Raw genomic sequence first — 24,464 nt, 5'->3', positions numbered from 1 at the left:
AATCTTCTTCCACCGTCTCTTCTCCCTGGTCTCGGATTCTGCCAGTCATTTCCGTCAATTCCATATAGTCCATCAACCTGGTGATCTTCTGTCCAAGGCTCTTAACTCTTTTCCAGGTCCCTTCTGCAAATCTTCTTCGTATTTATACATACACTTTACTTTGTCTTCTGCTGATCTTGTTCTTAATTTCCTTTCTTTGGTGCTGAAGAGTATGTCTCGGGGGAGCTCCAACCTAACAATATTTTTATTCCTTCTCAACATGTCATCCACATCTCCGTGGTTAAAACTAAAATCCAAAAGATATTTCAGGACATGTTTCAAAGTCCCTCCAAATCTGCAGGTCCCCACAACTCCAATTTCCTCCTGACCCAGGTCCAGATCCCAAAGGTCAGTAAATCCCTGCATGAGGTGATCTATCCAACTTTCCTTCTCCAGTCCAAGCAGTGTTCCAATCTGACTTTCTCTGAATTCAATCATAGAGGGCAACAACTTGTAATCATCAAATTGCCTCTGTAAGGCTGGAGCTCTCTCCCGCTCCACTTGTATTACTTTAGGTTCAACAACCACAACTTTCTCCCTCGCTTTCTCCACCATTTGGCATGTCAAAGTAGATTCCTGTATCGGTTCCTGAATAGTTTCTGTGTAGATGTTCACTTTTTGTCCCAAATTAGTCACTTTTGTCCCAAAATATCAATTTTAATATTCATCACATCCGTCTTCTTGTGGAGCTGTTCCAATGACTCATTATCTTGCATAGTGCAATCACTAAGGCTTCTTCTGTCGACATTCTCAAGCAATCCAAGGTCAATCTCACGGTTTTCTCTTGCAGCTGGAGATTCCACCAGCCGAACTCTTGTAACAATTTCAAAGGCTCCCTCTAGAGGGAAACAATTTCTGTTTGTATCAATCCTTTTAAGCACAGTTCAATTAGTTTCAATTTTCAGCTACTTTTACTCCTTTTTAAACGCAGAAGGAGACAATGAAAGCAATTTATTTCTCTTATTTAACTAACTGTCACAGTCAAGGAACTTTCCCAAAAACGTCAGTCTTACTAGCAGTCCATTTCCAGGTTCAGAGCGGTGGTGATCCAACTTTCTTCACTCTCTCCTGCAGGCTTACGCGATCCAAAATTTCCCCCCTCTTCTCCTGCCTCCAAGGGGGGTTTAATGATTTTAGCCGATGGAAGTTTAATCCTTTACATAGGACTTTCCAAGACTTTAGCTTGCAAATTCTTTGCTTCAATCTATTTACAAAAGGGGAAGGCGGACTTCCTGTTTGAAACCTCCCCATTTTGGTGCCAAATTAAGACGTTTAAAAATCCAATTTTCCGTTCTACTCGCGGGTAGTTGTTTAGAATCAAATTGTCCACAGGAAAAAGTCAGCGCTCTCCGGCAACAGCAATGCGGCTTCACTCTGTGAAAGAAGCAGTCAATTCGAAGCACTGCGCCGCTCACCCCATGTCGCTCCGGATCCCCGAAACCGGGTCTCCCTGTGAGTAGGGGAGGCGCAAAAGGTGCCAGCCGAATCCCACGTTCACAGGCTTCTCCCGCCTGCGATTTTTAGTGGGTCTCCGCCTTCGCCGTGGCGGCCAGACCCTGAATTCCACGGAGCAAGTTCCTCCCGATCAGAGGAATTCCGCCATTGCCGGAGGCGCTAACCCAGAAGTCCTAGGTTCATTTTACATATCTTAAATCCCTGCATATTCTACAAAAACTATACCAATCAATATTCCATTATTTCATTCATCAAAACTTATTTACACTGTTGAATTTATCTTAATGCTGCCAGCGTTTTCAGCTGTACACAATTATTTTCTGCATATTCAATAAACATTTTCCAATCTTTAAAAGTGTGTTCTTGTTCTCCTATTCTATATGTTATGTCTGCAAGTTGTGCATGTTCGGTCAACTTAAGTTGCCATTCTTCTTTGGGACCTCACTCGTTTTCCATTTTTGGGCTAAAGGATTGGCTCTATTTTAGGGGTGCTCTAAGCCTGAGGAAGAAGCTGTAGCTAAGTGACAGAACAGCTGCTTTGCATGCAGAAGGTCTCAGATTCAACCCCAAGCAGCATCTCGATGTAGGGATGGGAGAGGGAGGATCCCTCTCCAAAATCCTGGAGGGCTGCTGTCAGTCAGTGTAGACAGTGCTAAGCTAGATGGACCAGTAATCAGACTCAGTATAAGGCAGCTACCCATTTAATTCAGCTCTGGGGTTTTTTTTGTTATAACCATAAGGACTGGAATCTTAATTTATATTAGGGGAAGGGCTGTAGCAGCACAGACAACACTTCAGTTCAAAGAATCAGTGGTCTGATTCAGCCTGGGATAGGTTCCTATTTAAATCAGCACTTTATAAGAACATAGGAAGAGCCTGCTGGATCAGGCCAATGGGCCAACTAGTCCAGCATCCTGTTCTCACAGTGGCCAACCAGATGCTTGTGGGAAACTGGCAAGCAGGATTCGAGCACAAGACCATTCTGCCCTCTAGTGACTGGGAGCGGCCTCCGAGACCACATAATACTGGTCTTGAAAGGCCTACATTGGCTCCCAGTGTGTTTCCAAGCACAATTCAAAGTGTTGGTGCTGACATTGAAAGCCCTAAATGGCCTCAGTCCAGTGTACCTGAAGGAGCATCTCCACCCCCATCGTTCTGCCCAGACACTGAAGTCCAGCGCTGAGGGTCTCACTGTTCCCTCACTGTGAGAAGCCAAGTTACAGGGAACCAGGCAGAAGGCCTTCTCGGTAGTGGCACCTGCCCTGTGAAACGCCTTCCCACTAGATGTCAAAGAGAAGAACAACTACCAGACTTTTAGAAGACATCTGAAGGCAGCCCTGTTTAGGGAAGCTTTTAATGTTTAACAGACCACTGTATTTTAATACTCTGTTGGAAGCCGCCCAGAGTGGCTGGGGAAACCCAGCCAGATGGGCGGGGTATAAATAATAAATTCTATTCTCCTGCAGTTCCCAGCAACTGGTATTCAGAAGCATTGCTGCCTCTGACGGTGGAGGCAGAGCCTGGCCATCTTAGCTAGTAGGGATTAATAGCCTTCTTCTCAATGAATTTCTCCAATCCTCTTTAAAAGCCATCTAGATTGGTGGCCATCACTGCCTCCTGTGGAAGAGAGTTCCGAAGTTCAGAACCATGAGGACTAGAGTCTTGGTTTATCTTTACGAAAAGGACAACTGTTCTATAACAGACTGCCTACTCTGCATGGAGAAGGTCTCAGGTTCGATCCCTGCCATTTCCAGACTGCGGGGGACCTACATTTTTGGGGCCCCTGAAGCTAAAACCGTCATGGGGGCCCCCTTAGCAACCAGCAACAACATCTGGTTAGCTGCTGTTATATTCTTCAGTGGGGTTCTTCCACGACAGATCACCCCACCTTTGCAACATCTGTGCTACCATATGAAGCAACTCCTAGGGTCCCTTCCTCCCCCCATAAAATATTTGAGGGCCCCGGGCCCCCCCAATTTGATGGGCATTTCCATCAAATGGTGTGTCGTGTCTTGTGATTGATCATGTGGGGCGGAGCTTACCTGAGCACCCCCCCCCCCAATGTTTTATTCAAGTTGGCACCCTTGTGTGCTACTGACTTGCAGATTTTGGGATTGCTGAAATATACGGTATACAACAACAAAATTAATCAATATGAGTTGTGCGACTCCAGTTGAGTCTACTAGACCCAGTGCTTTTTTTCTATATAAAAAAGAAAATGTTTAGGTGTACTCTCATTTTTCTACTCAAATTGAAATAATGCTCTTGGATGAGGCTCAACTTAGATTCACAAAATGTTTAGGGGTATGCATCCCCCTGCGTCCCGCCCCCCCAGAAAAAAAGCACTGACTAGACCCAAAAATTTTAAGCCATGTGGACTTAAGTTGCTTCTGGGGGTCCTCTGGGATCGGGGCCCTGAAGATTAAGATTCATTAAAGGTAAAGGGACCCCTGACCATTAGGTCCAGTCGTGACCGACTGGGGTTGCGGCGCTCATCTCGCTTTACTGGCTGAGGGAGCTGGCGTACAGCTTCCGGGTCATGTGGCCAGCATGACTAAGCCGCTTCTGGCGAACCAGAGCAGCGCACGGAAATGCCGTTTACCTTCCCACGGGAGCGGTACCTATTTATCTACTTGTACTTTGACGTGCTTTCGAACTGCTAGGTTGGCAGGAGCTGGGACCGAGCAACGGGAGCTCACCCCGTTGCAGGGATTCGAACCGCCGACCTTCTGATCGGCATTCATTAGATTCATTAGTTTCCTAGTAAAACTGCCCCGGTCTCCAGGAGACTCCCGAAATCACCGGACCAGTCAGCACAGACTATTTTGAGCCCAATGGACCAGGGTTGTGACTCAGGCAGCTTCCTGTGGCCTTATGTAACCTCTTGTCTCCCTCTCTCTCTGTGTCCTGTGTTCCTCTTACGATCTGATCCTCCTTGCCAAGCACCAAGGGATGCTCTCTCGCTCCCTGGCAGTCCCGCTGCAGCGGTGAAGCGGTTAAGTCACAGAGAGCACTCCTGGGTCCGCTTCTGACCCTGGAGCCTAGGGCTGTCTTCTCAGCCACCGCCAGGGGGGCTCTGAGCTGTCAACAGCCTCTCTCTCTCCCTTTCTCTCTCTGTCTGCAGGTGCCTTGGAAGTTTCATGCAGGACCCGGAGTCTCCCTCCGTCTTTCCCCAGCCTAAAGTTTTTGGGGGCTGCAGATGAGCAGCAGCTGCTGGCGCCGGAAGAAAGCCTTGCGGGACTCCGGCCAAGTTGGCATCTCCTTGGCCCATTTGGTTCAATACTGCAGGGCTGGGGGGGGGGGGAGACAGAGGAAACCCGGCCTCCCTCTCTGCAAAGACCCAGAAGTCCAGGCAGGAGCGAAAGCAGCCTCTTTCACAGCCTCTGCCTCCATCCTGCAGCTGATGCCAAGGCTGATGCCCAGTTCCTTGCGCGCTTCACTGCTCTCCCTGCCCAGGTAAGGCGAAACCCTCCCAGCTGGAGGAAGCAGGAATTAAGCGGGTAGGTGGGAAGGATGCAACCCAGAGGCTTTTCCTTCGCACCCCGGATTCTTGGTGTGTGTATGGGGAGCGCGGGGAGGTGGAATCTAAGAAAATGATTCATTTCTTTTTGGAAATCTCAGCTAAAACATAGCTTCTGTGGTGCATATGATGAGAGATGCCTTGATTGAAATCTTCAGCTGCTGGGGACAGGAATAATCCAGCCTCTCTCTGTGTGCACTCCCAAAAAGCTGCAGTGGTCCCCCCTCCCGTTGTTTGGGCTCAAAACCTCCCCTGTGCTGCAAACAGCTGCGCTGCAACAAGGACAACATTTTAATTGCTTCTCCCACCCCCCGCCACTTTCCCCTTTTTCTTTTACTCCTCCTGCTCTCTGCTTTCCCTGTGACTGACCGGCAGGGACTCTGACCCGTCCGCTTCCAGCCGGGTAATAAACAGGATCCCTTGAAACGCTCTCTCTCTCTCTCGCTTGCGGTTCATGATGGACACCGCTCCTGCGTAAATCATCCTTGGTGTGTGTCACGAAGTAGGAACACAGGAAAGCTGTCTTGTACGGACTCAGAGCGCTGGTCTATCTAGCTCAGTATTGTCTACACTGACTGGCAGCAGCTCTCCAGGGTTTCGGGGGGGGGGGTCATTACCTGGAGATGCTGCCGGGGCTTGAACCAGAGACATTTTGCATGCAAAGCAGATACACTTCCGTTGAGCTACAGCCCTTCCCGTAATGCACAGATGCATAGGAACCTGCTTTGTACTGAGTCAGAGAGCGGTGATCCTTCCAGCTCAATGTAGTCTGCACTAACTGGCAGCAACTCTCCAGGGTTTCAGGCATCCCTACCTGGGGATGCTACTAGGGATAGAACCTGGTTCCTTCTGCTCGCAAGGCAGATGCTCTACCAAGGAGCTACAGCCCTTTCCTTAAAAACAAATCAAGATTCTAGTCCTTATGTTTTTTGTTTTTTTAAAGAGCTGAATTAAATAGGAAGCTGCCTTATACAGAGGCAGACCATTGGTCCATCTAGTTCAGTACTGTTTACTCTGTCTGGCAGTGGCTCTCTAGGGTTTCAGGCAAGGGACCCTGCCCTGGAGATGCCATTGGGGATGGGACCTGGGACCTTCTGCATGCCAAGCAGGTGCTCTGTAAAGCCTTTCCCCAGAAAAAAAGGTCAGGAAGGGAAAAGTGAATTAAAAAGTCTTCTTTTTCTCCTGCCCGCCTCCACCACCATAAATTATTACAGTGGTACCTCGGGTTAAGTACTTAATTCGTTCCGGAGGTCCGTACTTAACCTGAAACTGTTCTTAACCTGAAGCACCACTTTAGCTAATGGGGCCTCCTGCTGCCGGAGCACGATTTCTGTTCTCAACCTGAAGCAAAGTTCTTAACCTGAAGCACTATTTCTGGGTTAGCGGAGTCTGTAACCTGAAGCGTATGTAACCTGAGGTACCACTGTATTCTTATTACTGTTAATAATAATAATAATAATAATAATACAGTAATTTAACAGCCCACCCCACGGAATTGCAAAGTCTTGCATTCTTAAACATCTATGCATCAGCCCAAAATACATGACCTGATTTTAGAAAGATGCTGAGCATTCTTCTGCATCTTTCCTTGACTCAATGATGCCTCTGGGTGTGCCAGACTTTAAGGAGGGCAGTGTGTGTGTCTGTAGATTCTGGCTGAGTATTGAAAGGACTCATGGATTTGTTTGATGGGAATCCCACCACTCCACAAATAACTCCCCTTTGCTTGCTTCAACCTCAAATATGCTTCCATTACCAGAGGATAAGCCTGATGCTTTAATGTGCAAATGGTGTTCTGGCTAGTGATGGGGGGTGAAACTAGATTTAGTTTGCTTTTTGGAGGTAAAGTTTTTAATTATTATTGCATTTTGCAATGTATATAAAACTGAAAGTTTAATTTGCACTGAAATATGAGCTTTCCTAAGTCACACTTTCTGAAACAGGCTAATTAAACAATCTATGACCTTTTAAACTGTGTGTGTAGATTATTGTTTTTGTTTATTATGCATGCGCACGGGTGCCAACTTGAATCAAATATTTGGTGGGCAGGTAAGCCCTGCCTCACATAATCGATCACATGATGCAGTGCACATACACACACCATTTAAATGGCAATGCCCATCAACTTTGGGGGAGCCCAGCCCCCTAAAATATTTTATTGGGAAGGGGGCAAAGGTTCCTATGTGTACGTTTGTGTTTTTATATTGTAAACTGCCCTGTGATCGTTGGATGAAGGGTGCTATAGGAATTGAAATTATAATCTTGATATTTCTTGATGATATTTGATACTTTGATACTTGATCAAGTAATATCAAGTAAAAGTATCGGAGAGGAGATCGGTGTAAATGAAAACATGAGACTTATGGTTTTGTTACATATGATTTGATTTTGGAGTTGTCTGCTTATTTTGGAGTTGTTTGCTATAAAGAATGTATATTATGTGAATAAAATAGTAAAGGATTTGAGAGGGGCAAAAAGGAATTTAAATAATAACCATGTGCTATAATTGTGGTGGTCAGTCCCACACAAGACTTCAGAGGGTCCACATTGCCTCTGCCACCACTCAAAATAGCAGCAACTTGTGCTGAGCTGCATCAGGCAGCCTCCCTGAGGGCAGCGAATGCTTCTGAGTCCCTGTGTGGAAAGAGATGGCTTAGAGGCCCCGAAGGACTGGCCACCTCTGGAGGATGCCCGCGGAAAGGAGTTGGTCTCCGCAGGCCAGTGACTCATGCAGGAGGACTCCTCCTTGCTAGTCACAACCTCTGGGGTCTGCAAATGCTTTGGAGCTCACAGGAGGAGCCTTTAATTATTCAGCTTCTTTCAACACATGACATATTCTCTCCAGGTGCACCGTTAGGGTGTCACGAAGGCAAGCAGGATTTGTTTTCTCTTAATTGAGAAAAGTAGCGTTAAAATGACAACGTGTAAAGCCAAAGTCAAGGTAAGAAGGATGAGGGATCTAATAAGGCGTCAAAAATGTTTTTAAAAATACAGTGGTACCTTGGGTTACAGATGCTTCAGGACACTCCACTAACTCAGAAATAGTACCTCAGGTTAAGAACTTTGCTTCAGGATGAGAACAGAAATCGTGCAGCAGTGGCAGGAGGCCCCATGAGCTAAAGTGGTACCTCAGGTTAAGAAAAAAAATAAATTCAAAACCTCTCTGACAGAAATCCAATGTTTGGGAAAGGATGCTCCATGTGAAATGGGCACCTGATGTAGAATCATAGAATTGTAGAGTTGGCAGGGACCCCAAGGGTCATCTAGTCCAACCCCAGATGGCCATCCAACCTCTGCTTGAAAACCTCCAATGAAGGAAAGTCTACAACAGGCATACAGCATACAATTCCCATCATCCCTAGCTAACAGGACCAGTGGTCAGGGATGATGGGAATTGTAGCCCCAAACATCTGGAGGGCCGGAGTTTGCCTATGCCTGGACAAACTCCCAAGGGAGACCGTTCCACTGTCGAACAGCTCTGTCAGAAAGTTTTTCCTGATGTTTAGTCAGAATCTCCTTTCTTGTAACCTGAAGCCATTGGTCCGAGTAACTACCCTCCAGAGCAGGAGAAAACAAGCTTGTTCTGTCTTCCATGTCAGGGGTGCTGATGTGGGCCCCAGGTTATGGGTCACAACATCATGCACCCCACAGCCTCAGAACCTGACTTCTGGTGCCACCGGAAGTCAGGTTATGAGGTTTTCGCAAGGCCTCAGGCAGCATCTCTGAGGTCTCATGAGGCCTTGGATGTGACTTCCAGCAAGGTGGGGGGCCCTGTGGTGTGGGTGCTGAGCACCCGCAACAAAATTTTTGTGGGTGCTTGGGCCGCTAGGGCCCCCTATAGTTGGTCCCTGTTCCACATGACAGCCCTTGAGATATCTCAGTCTCCTCTTTACCAGGCTAAACATACCCAACTCCCTCCACTGTTCCTCATAAGGCTTGGCTTCCAGACCCTTGATCAACTTGGCCGCCCTCCTCTGCACTCGTTCCAGCTTGTCAACATCCTTCCTAAATTGTGGTGCCCAGAATTGGACACAGGTGTGGCCTGACTAAGGCAGCATGTGCTTCTTTAATGATGGGATTTTGTTTCCTGAATGGAAATGGAGAGTGAGGCAGCAGCAGCAGCAGCAGCAGCAGCTGGTAAACAGAACCTAAGAAGACAGAAAGAGCCTGCTTGATCCGGCCACTGGACTGTCCAAGCCCGTGTCCTCTTCACACAGTGGCTGCCCAGATGCCCCAGAAGGAAACTTGCAAGCAGGACCCAATAATAAGAGAATTCTCTGCTCTTGTGGTTGCCGGCAATCGGTATTCAGAATCGTTGCTGCCACCAACTGTGCGGGCAGAGCACAGCTATTGTTGCTAGTAGCATCCGACAGTTCAAGAGAATGGAAGAGAATGAGGCAGCTTCTTTTCTTCCTGGTGGGGCTGCCTCAGGACAGTGTAAGAGAGGTCATAGCACCACAAGGCCAAAGGCACTGAGAGACTGTATACAAGTGTTTATGCACCAATGCTAAGAGCCTCTGAGGAAAGATGGCTGAACTGGAGCGCTTGGTCTTAGCAGATGGCATTGATAGGTAACAGAAAACTGGTGGGACAGAAAGTACCCAGTTATCTCTGGAGATAAACTCTATAAGAAGGGCAGAGAAGGCTGTCCTGAAGGTGGTGTCTCTCTGTACATCAAAGACAACACTGAGCCCATCAAGTTTGAAATCCCCAAAGGGGTGTACCCCTACAAAGGATCGTCGTGGGTGGTGATACTAGGCCCCAATAGTAATTTAGTGCTGAGGATGTGCTATCGTTGACTCCCCCCCCCCGATCAAAACACTCAGGGAGATCTTGAGACGAAGACGGAAACCAAGGAAGCACCCAAAAGAGAAGGAGGTGTTATAGCAATGGGTGACTTCAACCAGTGGCGTAGCGTGGGTTGCCAGTGCCCAGGGCTTCATGGAGGGGGGTGGGGAGCGTGAGAGGGAGGAAACGGATGGAATATGCATGTGTAACCCGCCGCCTAATAGCTTCCATGTCACCCAGGAGATCGTAGCCACAGAGATAAGAAAAAAAGAGTCGTTCCGTTGTCTGGAGAGGTTGTTTCCTGGCTCTCTTTTTTGTAATAATTTTTATTGAGATTTTACAGTTTTTTGAACATCAAAATATCACAGCATATAACAAAAATATCATTCCCCAATTTCCCCCTCCCCTCCACGACTTCCCTTAGCTACCTCTTCTGATTTTTTGGCATATTATCTTTCCCTGCTTATTGGTTATTTCTTATTCTTGAACTCTTTCAACATAATTATTCTTCTTCTCTTATCATTTTAACATCCTCATTCTATTTCCTACATTTATTTTATTAATTGCAAGTCTTTAATCAAACCCTGCAAGTGAGTCCATTTCTTTACACTGATTCTGTAAAAATAACATGAATGGTTCCCAGTCTTTCCTAAAGTCTCTACTGTCCTTGTCTCGAAGTCTTTCCGTTAGTTTTGCCATTTCAGCGTATTCCATCAATTTCCCTTGCCATTCTTCTTTGGTTGGTATTTCAACACTTTCCCATCTTTGTGCTAGCAATATTCTAGCCACAGTTGTAGCGTACATGAAAAGCCTTTTCTCCTCTTTTCGTAAATCTTGACCTGAAATGCCGAGCAGAAAGTCTTCTGGACTTTTTACAAAGGTTATCTTAAACATTTTTTTCAGTTCATTATAAATCATTTCCCAATACTTTTTTATCAATTTAAAATTCCACCACATATGAAAGAATGTACCCTCTTTTCCCTTACATTCCCAATGCTTATTGGAGCCTGTTTTAAACATTTTTGCCATCTTTTCCTGGTTCTCATGGAGAAGCCGTTTTCAAAGGAGCCCAGTGACAGAAGCACATGGCTGTGTTGAGGCAGCACTGGGTGTTGAAATTTTGTGCCTCCGAACAATTTTATGCCCAGGGCAATCGCCCCTGTGTCCGTCCCCCATCCCCCCACTCTATGCCACTGACTTCAACTATCTTCACATAAGGTAAAGGGACCCCTGACCATTAGGTCCAGTCATGGCCGACTCTGGGGTTGCGGCGCTCATCTCACTTTATTGGCCGAGGGAGCCAGCGTACAGCTTCCGGGTCATGTGGCCAGCATGACTGAGCCACTTCTGGCGAACCAGAGCAGTGCACGGAAACGCCATTTACCTTCCCGCCGGAGCGGTACCTATTTATCTACTTGACTTTGACGTGCTTTTGAACTGCTAGGTTGGCAGGAGCAGGGACCTAGCAACGGGAGGTCACCCCATCGTGGGGATTCGAACCACCAACCTTCTGATTGGCAAGTCCTAGGCTCTGTGGTTTAACCCACAGCGCCACCCATGTCCATATCTTCACATAGACTGGCTAAAAATGTGTTCCAGTCACGACAAAGAGGCAAGATTTCTTGATACCCTTAATGGTGTCGCTTAGAACAGCTGATGTTTGAACCAAACAGAGAGGCCTTGACCTTGGACCTTCTGGGCAGATGGTGCCTGTTTAGCTTTGGCTGCTAGCCTGTGACTTGCACAGTCTTGGATTTCATGGCTCCTCAGATAAGTGCACCATAACACTCTGCACTTATGAAAAGCCCTTTAGCTATGATTCCTGTATTACAGAGGGTTGGACTAGATGACTCCATGGGTTCCTTCCGACCCTGCAGTTCTTTGATAGGATGCTGGGAGACTATTTTACTCTGAGCCTTCTATCAAAATATCCACCCTGCAATATTCAAAATGGTTCCCCCCCCTTTAAAAACATCCTTAGGATAATTAAAAATATATATATATATATAGCATGAAAAATCAAATATTTCGGGTCATAAGAATTGCCCTGATGGCTAGTCCTTGGACAATGCGATCCCTCTTGGAAATGCATATTTATTTATTTATTGAACATATCTGGCCCTTCCTCCCCAAGGAGCCCAGGGCAGCAAACAGATACGCAGTTTAGAAAAGAAAGCAGAAACATTCCGAAACAGATTTAAAACATTCTAAAAGGGCTTGCAGTTAAAAACATCTAAAAGCAGCTTCTATTAAAAACATTCTAAAAGCCATTACAGTTAAAACTGTTCTTCCACCCACTGATCAGCACATTGCCAGGAACAGTCTTCTTCAGCCACCCAATGCCTGGGTGGACGGGAATGTTTTCAAATTCCTTCTGAAAGCTAATGGGGAGAGTTTTCTGCAACTGGAGAACCACCACTGAAAAGTCCTTGTTGTGGTTCAGTACCAACCGGGCAGCCCCTGGCGGCGGCACTAGCAGAAAGTCCTCACCTGTTTTTTGTAGCGCAAGCAAAGTTTGAGAGCCACACCCCTCCTATGGCAATGAGAGATATACTGCTGTTGAACATGGGGGTTTGACTTGGCTATCATGAACGACCCATCCTTCTCACTGAGTTTATTTAAGCATCTTAAAAAATCTGATGGCTAGCACTACATCTTGAGTGGAAGAGATTCCTATAACTTGTTCTGAATGAAGCGTTCATCAGTTTTGTCGGGTGATCCCTGAATCCCCGTGTTTATACAGTGGATAACAACAACAACAACAACAACAACAACAACAACAACAACAACATAATATTATTTATACTCCACCCATCAGGCTGGGTTTCCCCAGCCACTCTAGGCGGCTTCCAACAGAATATTAAAATACAATAACCTATTAAACATTAAAAGCTTCCCTAAACAGGGCTGCTTTCAGATGTCTTCTAAAAGTCTGGTAGTTGTTCTTCTCTTTGACATCTGGTGGAAGGGCATTCCACAGGGCGGGTGCCACAACTGAGAAGCCCCCCTGCCTGGTTCCCTGTAACTTGGCTTCTCGCAGCGAGGGAACTGCCAGAAGGCCCTCGGCACTGGACCTCAGTGTCCGGGCAGAACGATGGGGGTGGAGACGCTCCTTCAGGATAAAGTTATCTCCAAACCAGCCTTTGCAAATCTGTTGTGGACTACAACTCCCATCAGCCCCAGCATCACCCATCCCTGCTGTCTTATGGGAGTTGTAGTCAAAAACATTTGGAGGGGTTGGCAGGGACCTGGCTGGGGAAGGCTGCCTCACACTGTGTGTGTGTGTGTGTGTGTGTGTGTCCCCCCTTATCAAGTCTTCTTGCTTTCTTCTCCATGTCACCTGCTCACCTGGCTCACCTGTTTCCGTTCAGAGTACTGGAGAAGTGCATTTTATTGATGCACCTTGGACATCTCAATTGCATCTCTTGTTTAATGTTTAATTCGGGGAGATTGTTTCTAACTTGGGAAAGGAGATAAAGAGTTATCCTGACAGCACTTGCTGCTGTGCTGACCAGATCTAATCTGGAGGCTGCAATTTGCTGAAACAGCAGGCCAGGAGGAGCTGAGTGTGCAGGCAATATCTGTCCTCCAGCGGCCTCCTCACCTCCTCTGCCAGCTGTCCCATGGCACTCTGGAGCCTGCAAGGCAGACATCCCAACCGCTTGAGATGCAATTAGGGATGAAGAAGAGGGGAATCTGTCAATTCCACTTTATCTCCGTCTCTTATTTTGCCCATCTAAAGTGCCACATAAAAATTCACCGGCAGGTTTCTCCTAGTAATATGCATTTTTATATGGAAATTGGTCTAACATACACATTTTTGCAAGAACTTTTCACAAATTGATGCGTCTTTCTTGCAAAATCCGGAGAAGGGCAAATTTTGACAGATGGCTCTCCAACATCTCTAATGCAGTCGTACCTTGGAAGTCGAACAGAATCCATTCTGGAAGTCCGTCTGACTTCCAAAATGTTCGGAAACCAAAGCACGGCTTCTGATTGGCTGCAGGAAGCCATGCTTCCGAAAATCGTTTGAAAACTGGAACACTCACTTCCGGGTTTTGATCGTTCGGGAGCTGATTTGTTTGGGATCCAAGGCGTTTGAGATCCAAGGTACCATGCAGTTAACATCAATTGAGGAGTGATTCTGTCTGAATCAGCTCTGAGTGATGCTCATACATGATCAGGACTAGCTAGAAATTCTGAATCAACAAACACAAACCATTTCGCTGTCTTTCTACTCATCCATCACCAATGTATACAGAGGCATCTGCTTCTGAACATGGGGGTTCCATTTACTAGTACAATTCCTGGTTTGGGAGGCCAATGGGCTCAATGGGTCCCCTCCCTCAATGAGGTCATCTCCTTGCTGCAGCTTTTTGCTCACTGCTGCCTATGGGCTTAGGTGGTGCCACCTCCCAGAGGGAGTGAAGACAGAAGGTCCTTCTCTTTGCACCTCTGACTGCTCACACACTTGGAGTGGGCAGGTGAGGAAGAAGAAGACGAACAGGAACAGGACCACGGGCTCTAAGGGTTAAAAGGGAAAGCTGTGTTTTGGGGGAGTCTGCCCAGCCTTCTTCCTCTTCCTATCCAGGAACTCCTGATGAACTTCCAAGGGACTGCAAGGTTCCTTCATTAGGATGGTTTGAAAGCCACTGGGCCAGTCTTCCTCAACCTGGTGCCCTCCAGATGTTTTCAGCTGCATCGCCCATCAGCATGGTTGTGTGCACATCTGCCCCAGCGTCATATCGCTGCACTGGCTGGGGCCAGAGGGAATTGGGAGACCAAAACATCTGAAAGGTGCCAGATTTTGGGGAAGGCTAGCCACACACTAAGGGACGCGGGTGGCACTGTGGGTTAAACCACAGAGCCTAGGACTTGCTGATCAGAAGGTCGGCGGTTCGAATCCCCACAACGGGGTGAGCTCCCGTTGCTCGGTCCTTGCTCCTACCAACCTAGCAATTCAAAAGCACATCAATGTGCAAGTAGATAAATAGGTACCGCTCCGGCGGGAAGGTAAATGGCGTTTCCGTGTGCTGCTCTGGTTCGCCAGAAGCGGCTTAGTCCTGCTGGCCACATGACCCGGAAGCTGTACACCGGCTCCCTTGGCCAGTAAAGCGAGATGAGTGCTAATGGTCAGGGGTCCCTTTACCCCTTTACCTTTTAGCCACATACTGGAGGGCAGGCAGACCCACACACCATACACCAAAACACACATTTAAATCACACGACTTCCCCCAAGGCATCGTGGGACCTGCAGTTTCCCCCAGGCGGAGTTAACGTTCCCAGGAATCCTGAAGAACGTTTAACTTTTCTGCTGAGATTTTTCTTTTCTTTTTTTTAATTGCCCCTTCTGTTTGTTCTTTGCAAAGGGAAAGGGTATAAAAAGTGTGTGCTTCATTTGACGATTGCTCAGGCTGCCCCTGGGATACGGAGGTGAACTTTTGAGAAGTGTGCTTGTTAGTTTTACTGCTCGCTAAATAGAACTTTTTGTTTGATTCAGGTCATGAGGGAAGGCCGAGCCTGGCGATGACCGGCGTAGACCGAAGGGACCAGCTGGAGGAGAGGATCCTGTCCCATGGTGGGGATGGATTGTGGCTCCTGATCTCTCCCTTGCTGGCTCGGGCACCCATGTCTGCCAAAGACACCGCTTTCTGACCCACTTCTTCTTCTGGGACCTCTCTCTGCGTGGCTCACAATGGGAGGATGCTTCTCCAAACCCAAACCAGGTGAACTCTCCTGAATCGTCCCTCTGCTCAAGCCCTTCCACCTTTCCTTCTCTGTGCAGAACTGGGAATTAAACTAGGTCATGCACACAGCAGGGCCACTCCGCGGAGAGAACTCTGTGGAGAATGTTAATTCTCTGGGCTTCTACGCGGAGGGATTATTAAAGCGATTGGCTAATCCTCCAAAAAAACCGAGCACAATGCACAGCGGTGACTTTAATGAAACATTTGGGGCTTGGAAAAGCAGCAGGAGGCATTGCTAAACAAAGAACTGGGACCTCGACTATGGGGTGGGCAGCAGGGAAGGAATCTTTTGCCAATAAGTTGCCATAGTCAAGGGCAAAATATGGGATCTGGGGTTCCTCCAGGCTCTTTCTGTTCCCAGGTGGGATCCAATCGCATCCCAGAAAATTCAGGTTGCGCAATTATAGTCGGTTGGGAGGTCTCAGCAAAAACAAGAGCCAGTGTTGTAAACAAAAATCTGCCCTTTTTCCCTTATGGGGTATCCAAGAGCCCATATAGAGTCCTTACATAGGTTCCCTGTTGGTAGGAGAGAATAACAGAGGCCAACCAGAGAATATTGAGAAGCAAAGCAGCTAGTAAGCTTGATCTTTATTGATCTGTTACAACAGGGTGCTCCCCTCACCCGCAGGAGAGGAGGAGGAACAATGGCGCGCAAGGCCTTATAAAGACTTTTGAAATTGCCACCCTGTAGATCAAGACCACCCCCAGAAACATCATACATACATCACAGAAGAGGTGTAACCTAAGACCACCCCTCAGATACATCATAGATACATCATACCTACATCACAAAAAAGGCAGTCTAAACAGAAATTTGAATGTTGTTTTTCTCCTGTCATTGTTTATCTCCTGTCTGGCAGGTTACTTGATTGGATTGCCTGGGTAGCCAGGCCAGTCTTTTGTAACGATAAAATACTTAGTTCCTGCGCCATGTCACAGGCTCACACCCTATTCAAACACAGACATACCCTGAAGACAGGATTTGTGAAGGAAAAGACAATGGGGAAGCTTTTCCATTTTCTTTTGACCTTGCAGAGAAAACATTTGGTCAGTTTGGGACAGTTTGAAAATCAAAATGGTTCCAGGTCGGTCTTCCTGTGCTGATCTATGTATGTGCTTGGTTGGTACACTTAAGAACATTTAACATGTATATCTAAGACCTCAAAATTCCTATCACACCAGTGGTGGTGCAATGGTTAGAGTGCCAGGCTAGGACCCGAGAGACCAGGGTTCAAATCGCCACTCAACCATGAAACTCATTGGGTGGTTTTGAGGGCCAGTCACTGCCTCTCTGACCTACCTCGAGGGTTGTTGTGGGGATTAAATGAGGAGGGGGAAAACTGTTTATGCTGCCATGAGCTCCTTGGAGGAAAAGGGGGATAGAAATGCAATAAATAAACAAACCAACTGTGGTCAACCAATCACTACAAAACCTTTTTAAAACACACATTCTCCATCACAATGGCTGGCTGTTAACCAGAAGTTTGGAGATTTTTAGCGCGTTGGACTAGATGACCCTCAGGATCCCTTCCGACTCTCCAGTTCTGTGATCTCTAGTAACCTTAGCTGTGCCAAAAAACAACAAAGACCTGAAATTCCTCAAGCCGTAGGGGTATGTCCACAATCATTTATGTCGCTTGTTAATGGCCAAGAACAAACACCCAGCTGGCTTTGACTCTGGATTCCATCAAATTAAGCTTCCTTAATTTAGCCCCGCATCGCCCGCAGCAATTATATGCCCCCTATGGAGTCAGCCGGCCCATGCCCTCATGTAGTCTCTCACTGGCATGCCAGACCGGAAAAGGATTTCCGTTACAAATATCCACAGTTTGGGGGTGGGCTGCATTTCCTAATGGGGAACTTCCCAGCGGTCGCGTGGTTCCGGTAGCTGGGAAAAGATACAAAGATGGTTTTGGGCACGGGTGAAAACTGGCGGGGCAGAGGGCAGGATCCTGTCTTAGTGCAATTGTAGGCTACAGCTAGGGACGCAGGTGGCGCTGTGGGTTAAAGCCTCAGCGCCTAGGACTTGCCGATCGAAAGGTCGGCGGTTCGAATCCCTGCGGCGGGGTGCGCTCCCGCTGCTCGGTCCCAGCGCCTGCCAACCTAGCAGTTCGAAAGCACCTCCGGGTGCAAGTAGATAAATAGGGACCGCTTACCAGCGGGAAGGTAAACGGCGTTTCTGTGTGCAGCTCTGGCTCTGGCCAGAGCAGCGATGTCACGCTGGCCACGTGACCCGGAAGTGTCTCAGGACAGCGCTGGCCCCTGGCCTCTTAAGTGAGATGGGCGCACAACCCCAGAGTCTGTCAAGACTGGCCCGTACGGGCAGGGGTACCTTTACCTTTACCTTTAGGCTACAGCTCTGCAAAAGGCAGGGATTTCTGTACACAGGCACACACAAATCTCCATCCAGACAAGGAAGTGGCCTTATCACAGGCATAGAATCGCAGGATTGTAGAGATGGAAGGGACCTGCGAGGGTCATCTAGTCCAATCCCCTTTCATGCAGGAACCACAGGTTCTCTGCCTTCCCATTGGATCCTCACCACAACCCTGCAAGGTGGGTAAGGCTGGGATTAAAACCGCCCTGCTCAAGAAACATCAATGCTCTAAGTCCTTTGACTTGAAAGGTGCTGGTTGGACCATTTTCGGCTTTTACATTTTTTTTATAAAGATGTTTTTTTTAATTTGCAGGCTTCCCCCGAGTATGTAGAAACTACTCCCTTCTTCAAAGTGGCCCCCTTTTGTCACTTAAATGATTGTCACACTGCCATTGGAGTTTCCTGTTAGAAGGAATGATGTGGCAAGGAGAGAAAGCGTGTTGCTGTGTAATGTTCTTTACTTCCCTTTCATATATATATATATATATATATATATATATATATATATGGGACGCGGGTGGCGCTGTGGTCTAAACCACTGAGCCTAGGGCTTGCCGATCAGAAGGTCGGCATTTCGAATCCCTGTGACGGGGTGAGCTCCTGTTGCTCGGTCCTTGCTCCTGCCAACCTAGCAGTTCGAAATCACGTCAAAGTGCAAGTAGATAAATAGGTACTGCTCTGGCAGGAATGTAAACGGCGTTTCCGTGCGCTGCTCTGCTTCGCCAGAAGCAGCTTAGTCCTGGTGGCCACATGACCCGGAAGCTGTCTGTGGACAAATGCCGGCTCCCTCGGCTAGTAAAGTGAGATGAGCGCCGCAACCTCAGAGTCATCCACGACTGGACTTAACGGTCAGGGGTCCCTATATATATATATATATATATCTCCTACACACACACACACACATACAAACACACATGTAAAATTATATTTTATTATATTTTCATCCTGCCATTCCTCCAAGGAACTCAAAGCGGTATCCAAGGTTGTCCACCTCCTCCATTTTATCTCCCCAACAACCCTGCGAGGTAGGCTAGGTTGAGAGATGGCAGCTGCCCCCAACCATCCAACAGTGGAATGGACTCCCTCAGAAGGTGGGGAACTCTCTGGAGGTTTTAAAACAGGCTTTGGACAGCCTTCTGTGAGGGATTCTTCAGCCGTGATTCCTGGGTTGGAATTGATGATCTTTGAGGGTCCCTTCCAACTCTGCAAATCTTCACATGGCTGAGTCCTAGCCCAAACCTCTAACCACTGCAGCACGCTGCCTGTGCTGTCCCCCCCCCGTCTCAAGGTTGCTGCATTTTCCCCAAACGCCTAGGAGACGTGGCCTTGCGTGGGTAAGGAATTGTGTGCTGCAGGGAGAGCTCTTGGTAAACGAGCCTTGCGTGTAAGGTTGCAGCCTTAGCTGCCTGGAATCGAGTTGGCAAGGCCGGTGCCGTTACTTATTCATCTTGGCCGTCGTTACTTATTTATCTCCATATTTTCTTAGCTCCAGTGGCGCTCTGCAGAAATGCAAACGCCACTGGACGTCGCAGGTTTGACTCCAGCATCGAGGTTGCCTTGCGTTTTGGGCGTTCCTGTCCTTAATGCATTCTGAATGTGCCATTCCTCATCAAATGAAGGCAACTTAGCTTTAAAAGAGGACTAGCCAAGTTCAGGGAGGAGAGGGCTTTTGATAGCTACGGGCCTTGATGGCTTTCAGTAATGCGGTTGCTGGAAACTACAGGAGGGGAAAGTGTTCAGGGCCTGCTTGTGGCATATGAGTGGCAACTGGGAGGACAGGATGCTGGACTAGGTGGGTCATTATTCTGACCCAGCAAGCTCTTCTTATGAGACAGACAGACAGACAGACAGACAGACAGACAGACAGACAGAGACCACCTCGTAGGGGTTAGTGGAGGGGTGATATCAGCCAGATTTCAGAAACGCTGGATGAAGCCTGTTAAGTTGTGGGTGAACATATCAGACGACACAGCGATTCTTCAAACAGCTCTTGTTTATTCACAGGCCAGAACAGAACAGAACTGAAGGGTTCAGCCAGCCTGCTTATATAGAGCTCCAGTACAACGTAACTGTAACAATTTTCTAAAACTATCCAATCACTGAATGTCACTTTCGATCCCTTATTTGCATAACTATCTGCAGTATCCCCCTGCTGGCCCAGGATGAGAACTTCAGTACATAACAAAGCCAGTCTGAATGATGGCAGTGTATGTGCTAGCTGAAGTGTGAGGGTCTTCTGCTTGCAACTATTTCGGGGGGAGATAGGAGAAAGCACCCCAAAAACATAGAAAAACCTCAATCCTCCTCAGATAATTTCCTAAATGCAAGAGTACAGTCGTACCTTGATTCTCGAATGCCTTGGGACTCTTACGTTTTGGCTCCCAAATGCCGAAAACCAGGAAGCAAATGTTTCGGTTTCCGAACGTTCTTTAGAAGCCGAACGTCTGATCCGGATTTTGAGGCTTCCAATTGAGTGCAGGAAGCTCCTGCAGCCAATCGGAAGCCGCGCCTTGGTTTTCGAACGTTTTCAGAAGTCGAACGGACTTCCGGAATGGATTACGTTCGAGAACCAAGGTACGACTGTATTCCATCCCTTTTGCTGACTGGTGAAAACCCACTGCCTATTTCTAAAGTGAGAAGGTTTCAAAGGTCTCATTTTCAGGATAAATTATGCCACCTATGTCAGATGGATTATTCCCTGGGTGGGCCCTGTTCCCCCAAAGACAAATGGCTGTTTTTGGAGATTGGGAGAGAGGGTGGGCATGATGCCTTCCTGTGCTCATCTCTGTGTGAGAGAGGAGTGCTCTGTGTGAAACGATTTTACGACTGACGATTTATCTTTGTCCCTGTCCCTTATCTGTAGAATGCACAAATCTTTTCTACCTGTTTAATCCTTTGACTGTTCAATAGCTTCAGCTGTTGTCTGTAGCTTGGCTCACACCATAGCTGTCAACCTTCCCTTTTTTTGCGGGAATTCCCTTATTCCAGCGCCGTTTCCCGCTGCTTCCCGCTGCTATCCCGGATTGTTAGATATCCCGTAGACTGTCCCCGGGACAGGTGAGGCTGCTGATCCCTTATTTTTGAGGCTGCTCATCCCTTATTTTCAAATCTGAAAGTTGACCGCTATGACCTATGACTCACACCCTTGAGATATCTGCCCAATATGTTTCGAGGGATGGGATGGCGGACCCTCGGCTTGACAGCAAAACGTGTGAAAAATGGATTGAGCAGTCTTAGTACACCACAAGCTTCACACGAGTCAATTGTGTGTCATGCAGCAGCAAAAAAGGCTAAAGCATTTCCAGGCTGCATCAATAAAAGTATAGTGTCCAGGTCAAGGGAAGTCATAGTTGTTAAGTTCATAGAATCATAGAATCATAGAATCATAGAGTTGGAAGAGACCCCAAGGGCCATCGAGTCCAACCCCCTGCCAAGCAGGAAACACCATCAGAGCACTCCTGACATATGGTTGTCAAGCCTCTGCTTAAAGACCTCCAAAGAAGGAGACTCCACCACACTCCTTGGCAGCAAATTCCACTGTCAAACAGCTCTTACTGTCAGGAAGTTCTTCCTAATGTTTAGGTGGAATCTTCTTTCTTGTAGTTTGGAGCCATTGCTCCGTGTCTGCTTCTCTGGAGCAGCAGAAAACAACCTTTCTCCCTCCTCTATGTGACATCCTTTTATATATTTGAACATGGCTATCATATCACCCCTTAACCTCCTCTTCTCCAGGCTAAACATGCCCAGCTCCCTTAGCCGTTCCTCATAAGGCATCGTTTCCAGGCCTTTGACCATTTTGGTTGCCCTCCTCTGGACACATTCCAGTTTGTCAGTGTCCTTCTTGAACTGTGGTGCCCAGAACTGGACACAGTACTCCAGGTGAGGTCTGACCAGAGCAGAATACAGTTGTGGGTGAACTTATCAGACGACACAGTGATTCTTCAAACAGCTCTTGTTTATTCACAGGCCAGAACAGAACTGAACTGAAGGGTTCAGTCAGCCTGCTTATATAGAGCTCCAGTACAACGTAACTGTAACAATTTTCTAAAACTATCCAATCACTGAACATCACTTTCGATCCCTTATTTGCATAACTATCTACAGAATCCCCCTGCTGGCCCAGGGTGAGAACTTCAGTACATAACAATAGTCCTGCTCTCTTCTCCCAGCTGGAGTCTGCCACAATTTAAGAAGGATCTTGACAAGTAGGGATGTGTGCAGAGGAGGGCAACCAAGATGATCAAGGGTCTGGAAACCAAACCAAACAGTTGAGGGAGTTGGGTCTGTTTAGCCTGGAGAAGAGAAGACTGAGAGATGATATGAGAGCCATCTTCAGATATCTAAATGGCTCTCTTAGGGAAGATAGGGAAAGCTTGTTTTCTGCTGCTCCAGAGAGGCAGACTCAAACCAACGGATTCGGAGATTCCGACTAAACATTAGGAAGAACTGTCTGACGGTAAGAGCTATTTGACAGTGCAGCAGACGTTGGATGGGCCTTTCTCAGGGACATAGCTGTCAACTTTCAGATTTGAAAATAAGGGATCAGCAGCCTCAAAAATAAGGGATCAGCAGCCTCACCTGTCCTGGGGACAGTCTACGGGATATCTAACAATCCGGGATAGCAGCGGGAAGCAGCTGGAAACGGCGCTGGAATAAGGGAATTTCCCACAAAAAAAGGGAAGGTTGACAGCTATGCTCAGGGATTCTTCAGCCGTGCTTCCTGCCTTGCAGGGGGGTTGGTCTAGATGACCCTTGGCGCCCCTTCCAATTCTACAATTCTCTGCGGCCTTTTGCTTTGCTTCATCTGTTGTTTTGCAGTTGGGCCTGCTTTGAGGGTAATAAAAAACGCTTGCATCACAACTTTAACGTCAAGAGATTACAGCTGACTTGGACTCTGTGCTCATGAATCCAAATTCCCACCTATAAAGTTCTGATGAGGCCCATTCTAAAGAATCACTGCCTTTAACTTTCCCTTGAATTGCTTTGACATTATTATTTTTTTTAAAAACCTCGTATTTCTACTTCCATTTTAGATCACTTTCCTTAAGGTGGGGTAAGAGCATTACGGCACTTAAGCCTGTGTGTGGGGAGGTTCTCCCATCAGGTGCTGCTACAATCCTGCTCTTGACGCCGGAGAATAAATTTCTAAGAAGTAAGAGGTTTACCAAAACCACGTTCTTTAACTTTTCTTCAATCCGATTGGCAGGGCAGAGTTGTCCTTGGACTCTGTTCTGAGAAGTTAAGCCCTCTTTGGAGTTACTAGGGGAAAACGTTGGCTATGAGAACACAGCTGGCAAGTGTTTAATCCATGGCATGTGACTGTGTTTCTTTTTTTGCTTATTGGCCCATTGGCTGGCTTCTTTGAGGCCTCACGGGATTTAACTGGAGCCAGGGCTCACTCAGCCCTGCAATGCATAAACCAGCATTGCAGGGGATTGGACTGGATATTACCTTTGCGGGTCCCTTCCAACTCTCCAATTCTATGATTCCCATCTTACCCATACATGCAGATTCTGTACAAATTGGTGTCCTCTTCCAGCCTCTTTTTAAAGGGGTGGGGATGCATAAAAGGCTACCCTACTGAGAGCAATGTGGCCCCTCTGCTCCCAGTCCTAAGGCCTCGGCCCAGCATACCTAAAGGAGCGTCTCCATTCCCATCATTGTTCCCGGACACTGAGGTCCAGTTCTGAGGGCCTTCTGGCAGTTCCCTCCCTGCGAGAAGTGAGGTTACAGGGAACCAGGCAGAGGGCCTTCTTGGTGGTGGCGCCTGCCCTGTGGAACGCCCTCCCATCAGATGTCAAGGAAATAAACAACTATCTGATTTTTAGAAGACATCTGCAGGCAGCCCTGTATAGGGAAGTTTTTAATGTTTGATGTTTTATCGTATTCTTAATATTCTGTTGGGACCCACCCAGAGTGGCTGGGGAAACCCAGCCAGATGGGCGGGGCATAGATAATTAATTATTATTATGGTTATTATTACAAAAGAGGTGTCCTGTATCCCTGCACCTCAAATTGCTCCACCCAACTCCCTTGCAGCAGACTGCGGTCAGGCCCCTTCACACATTCAATGGGACACACCTTCGGGGCTGGTGAGGAGGATTGTGGGAACTTGTACCTGCAACTCGAATGTGTGTCTTAGCAAATGGTGTGAAATATTCCTGCTTTTTCTTTTTTTAAAAGGCTTATTCAAAGGAGGGGTGCATCACAATATATACACAAAGCCCCTTTCCAAGAGTAGGTGTGCTGAATCACCAGTTCACATTGCTAGCGAAAGAGATAAGCACTGAAGTACCCTACTCAACGTGGGGACACGGGTGGCGCTGTGGGTTAAACCACAGAGCCTAGGACTTGCTGATCAAAAGGTTGGCAGTTCGAATCCCCACGACGGGGTGATTTCCCGTTGCTCGGTCCCTGCTCCTGCCAACCTAGCAATTCGAAAGCACGTCAAAGTGCAAGTAGATAAATAGGTACCGCTCCAGCAGGAAGATAAACAGCGTTTCCGTGTGCTGCTCTGGTTCGCCAGAAGCGGCTTAGT

General features: G+C 47.4%; 1 protein-coding gene across 4 annotated transcripts in view; it reads left to right on the top strand.

Annotated features, from left to right (window-relative positions):
- Positions 1–4,574: 4,574 nt before the first annotated feature.
- Positions 4,575–24,464, top strand: part of AIFM3 (AIF family member 3) — a 72,975-nt gene continuing 53,085 nt past the window's right edge. Inside the window, exons 1-2 of one of the 4 annotated variants that reach the window (XM_079956703.1) lie at positions 4,575–4,950; positions 15,303–15,528. In XM_079956703.1, the coding sequence (XP_079812829.1) occupies positions 15,498–15,528 (31 nt within the window). In that variant the 5' untranslated portion in view covers positions 4,575–4,950; positions 15,303–15,497. The remainder of the gene's footprint in view (positions 4,951–15,302; positions 15,529–24,464) is intronic. The other 3 variants (XM_079956704.1, XM_079956705.1, XM_079956706.1) reach the window with 3 other exon arrangements.

Source organism: Podarcis cretensis (assembly GCF_951804945.1).
Source record: "Podarcis cretensis genome assembly, chromosome: 16".
Lineage (NCBI taxonomy): Eukaryota > Metazoa > Chordata > Lepidosauria > Squamata > Lacertidae > Podarcis > Podarcis cretensis.
Note: the sequence above shows the minus strand (reverse complement) of the source record. Positions and strands in the feature narration are given on the sequence as shown.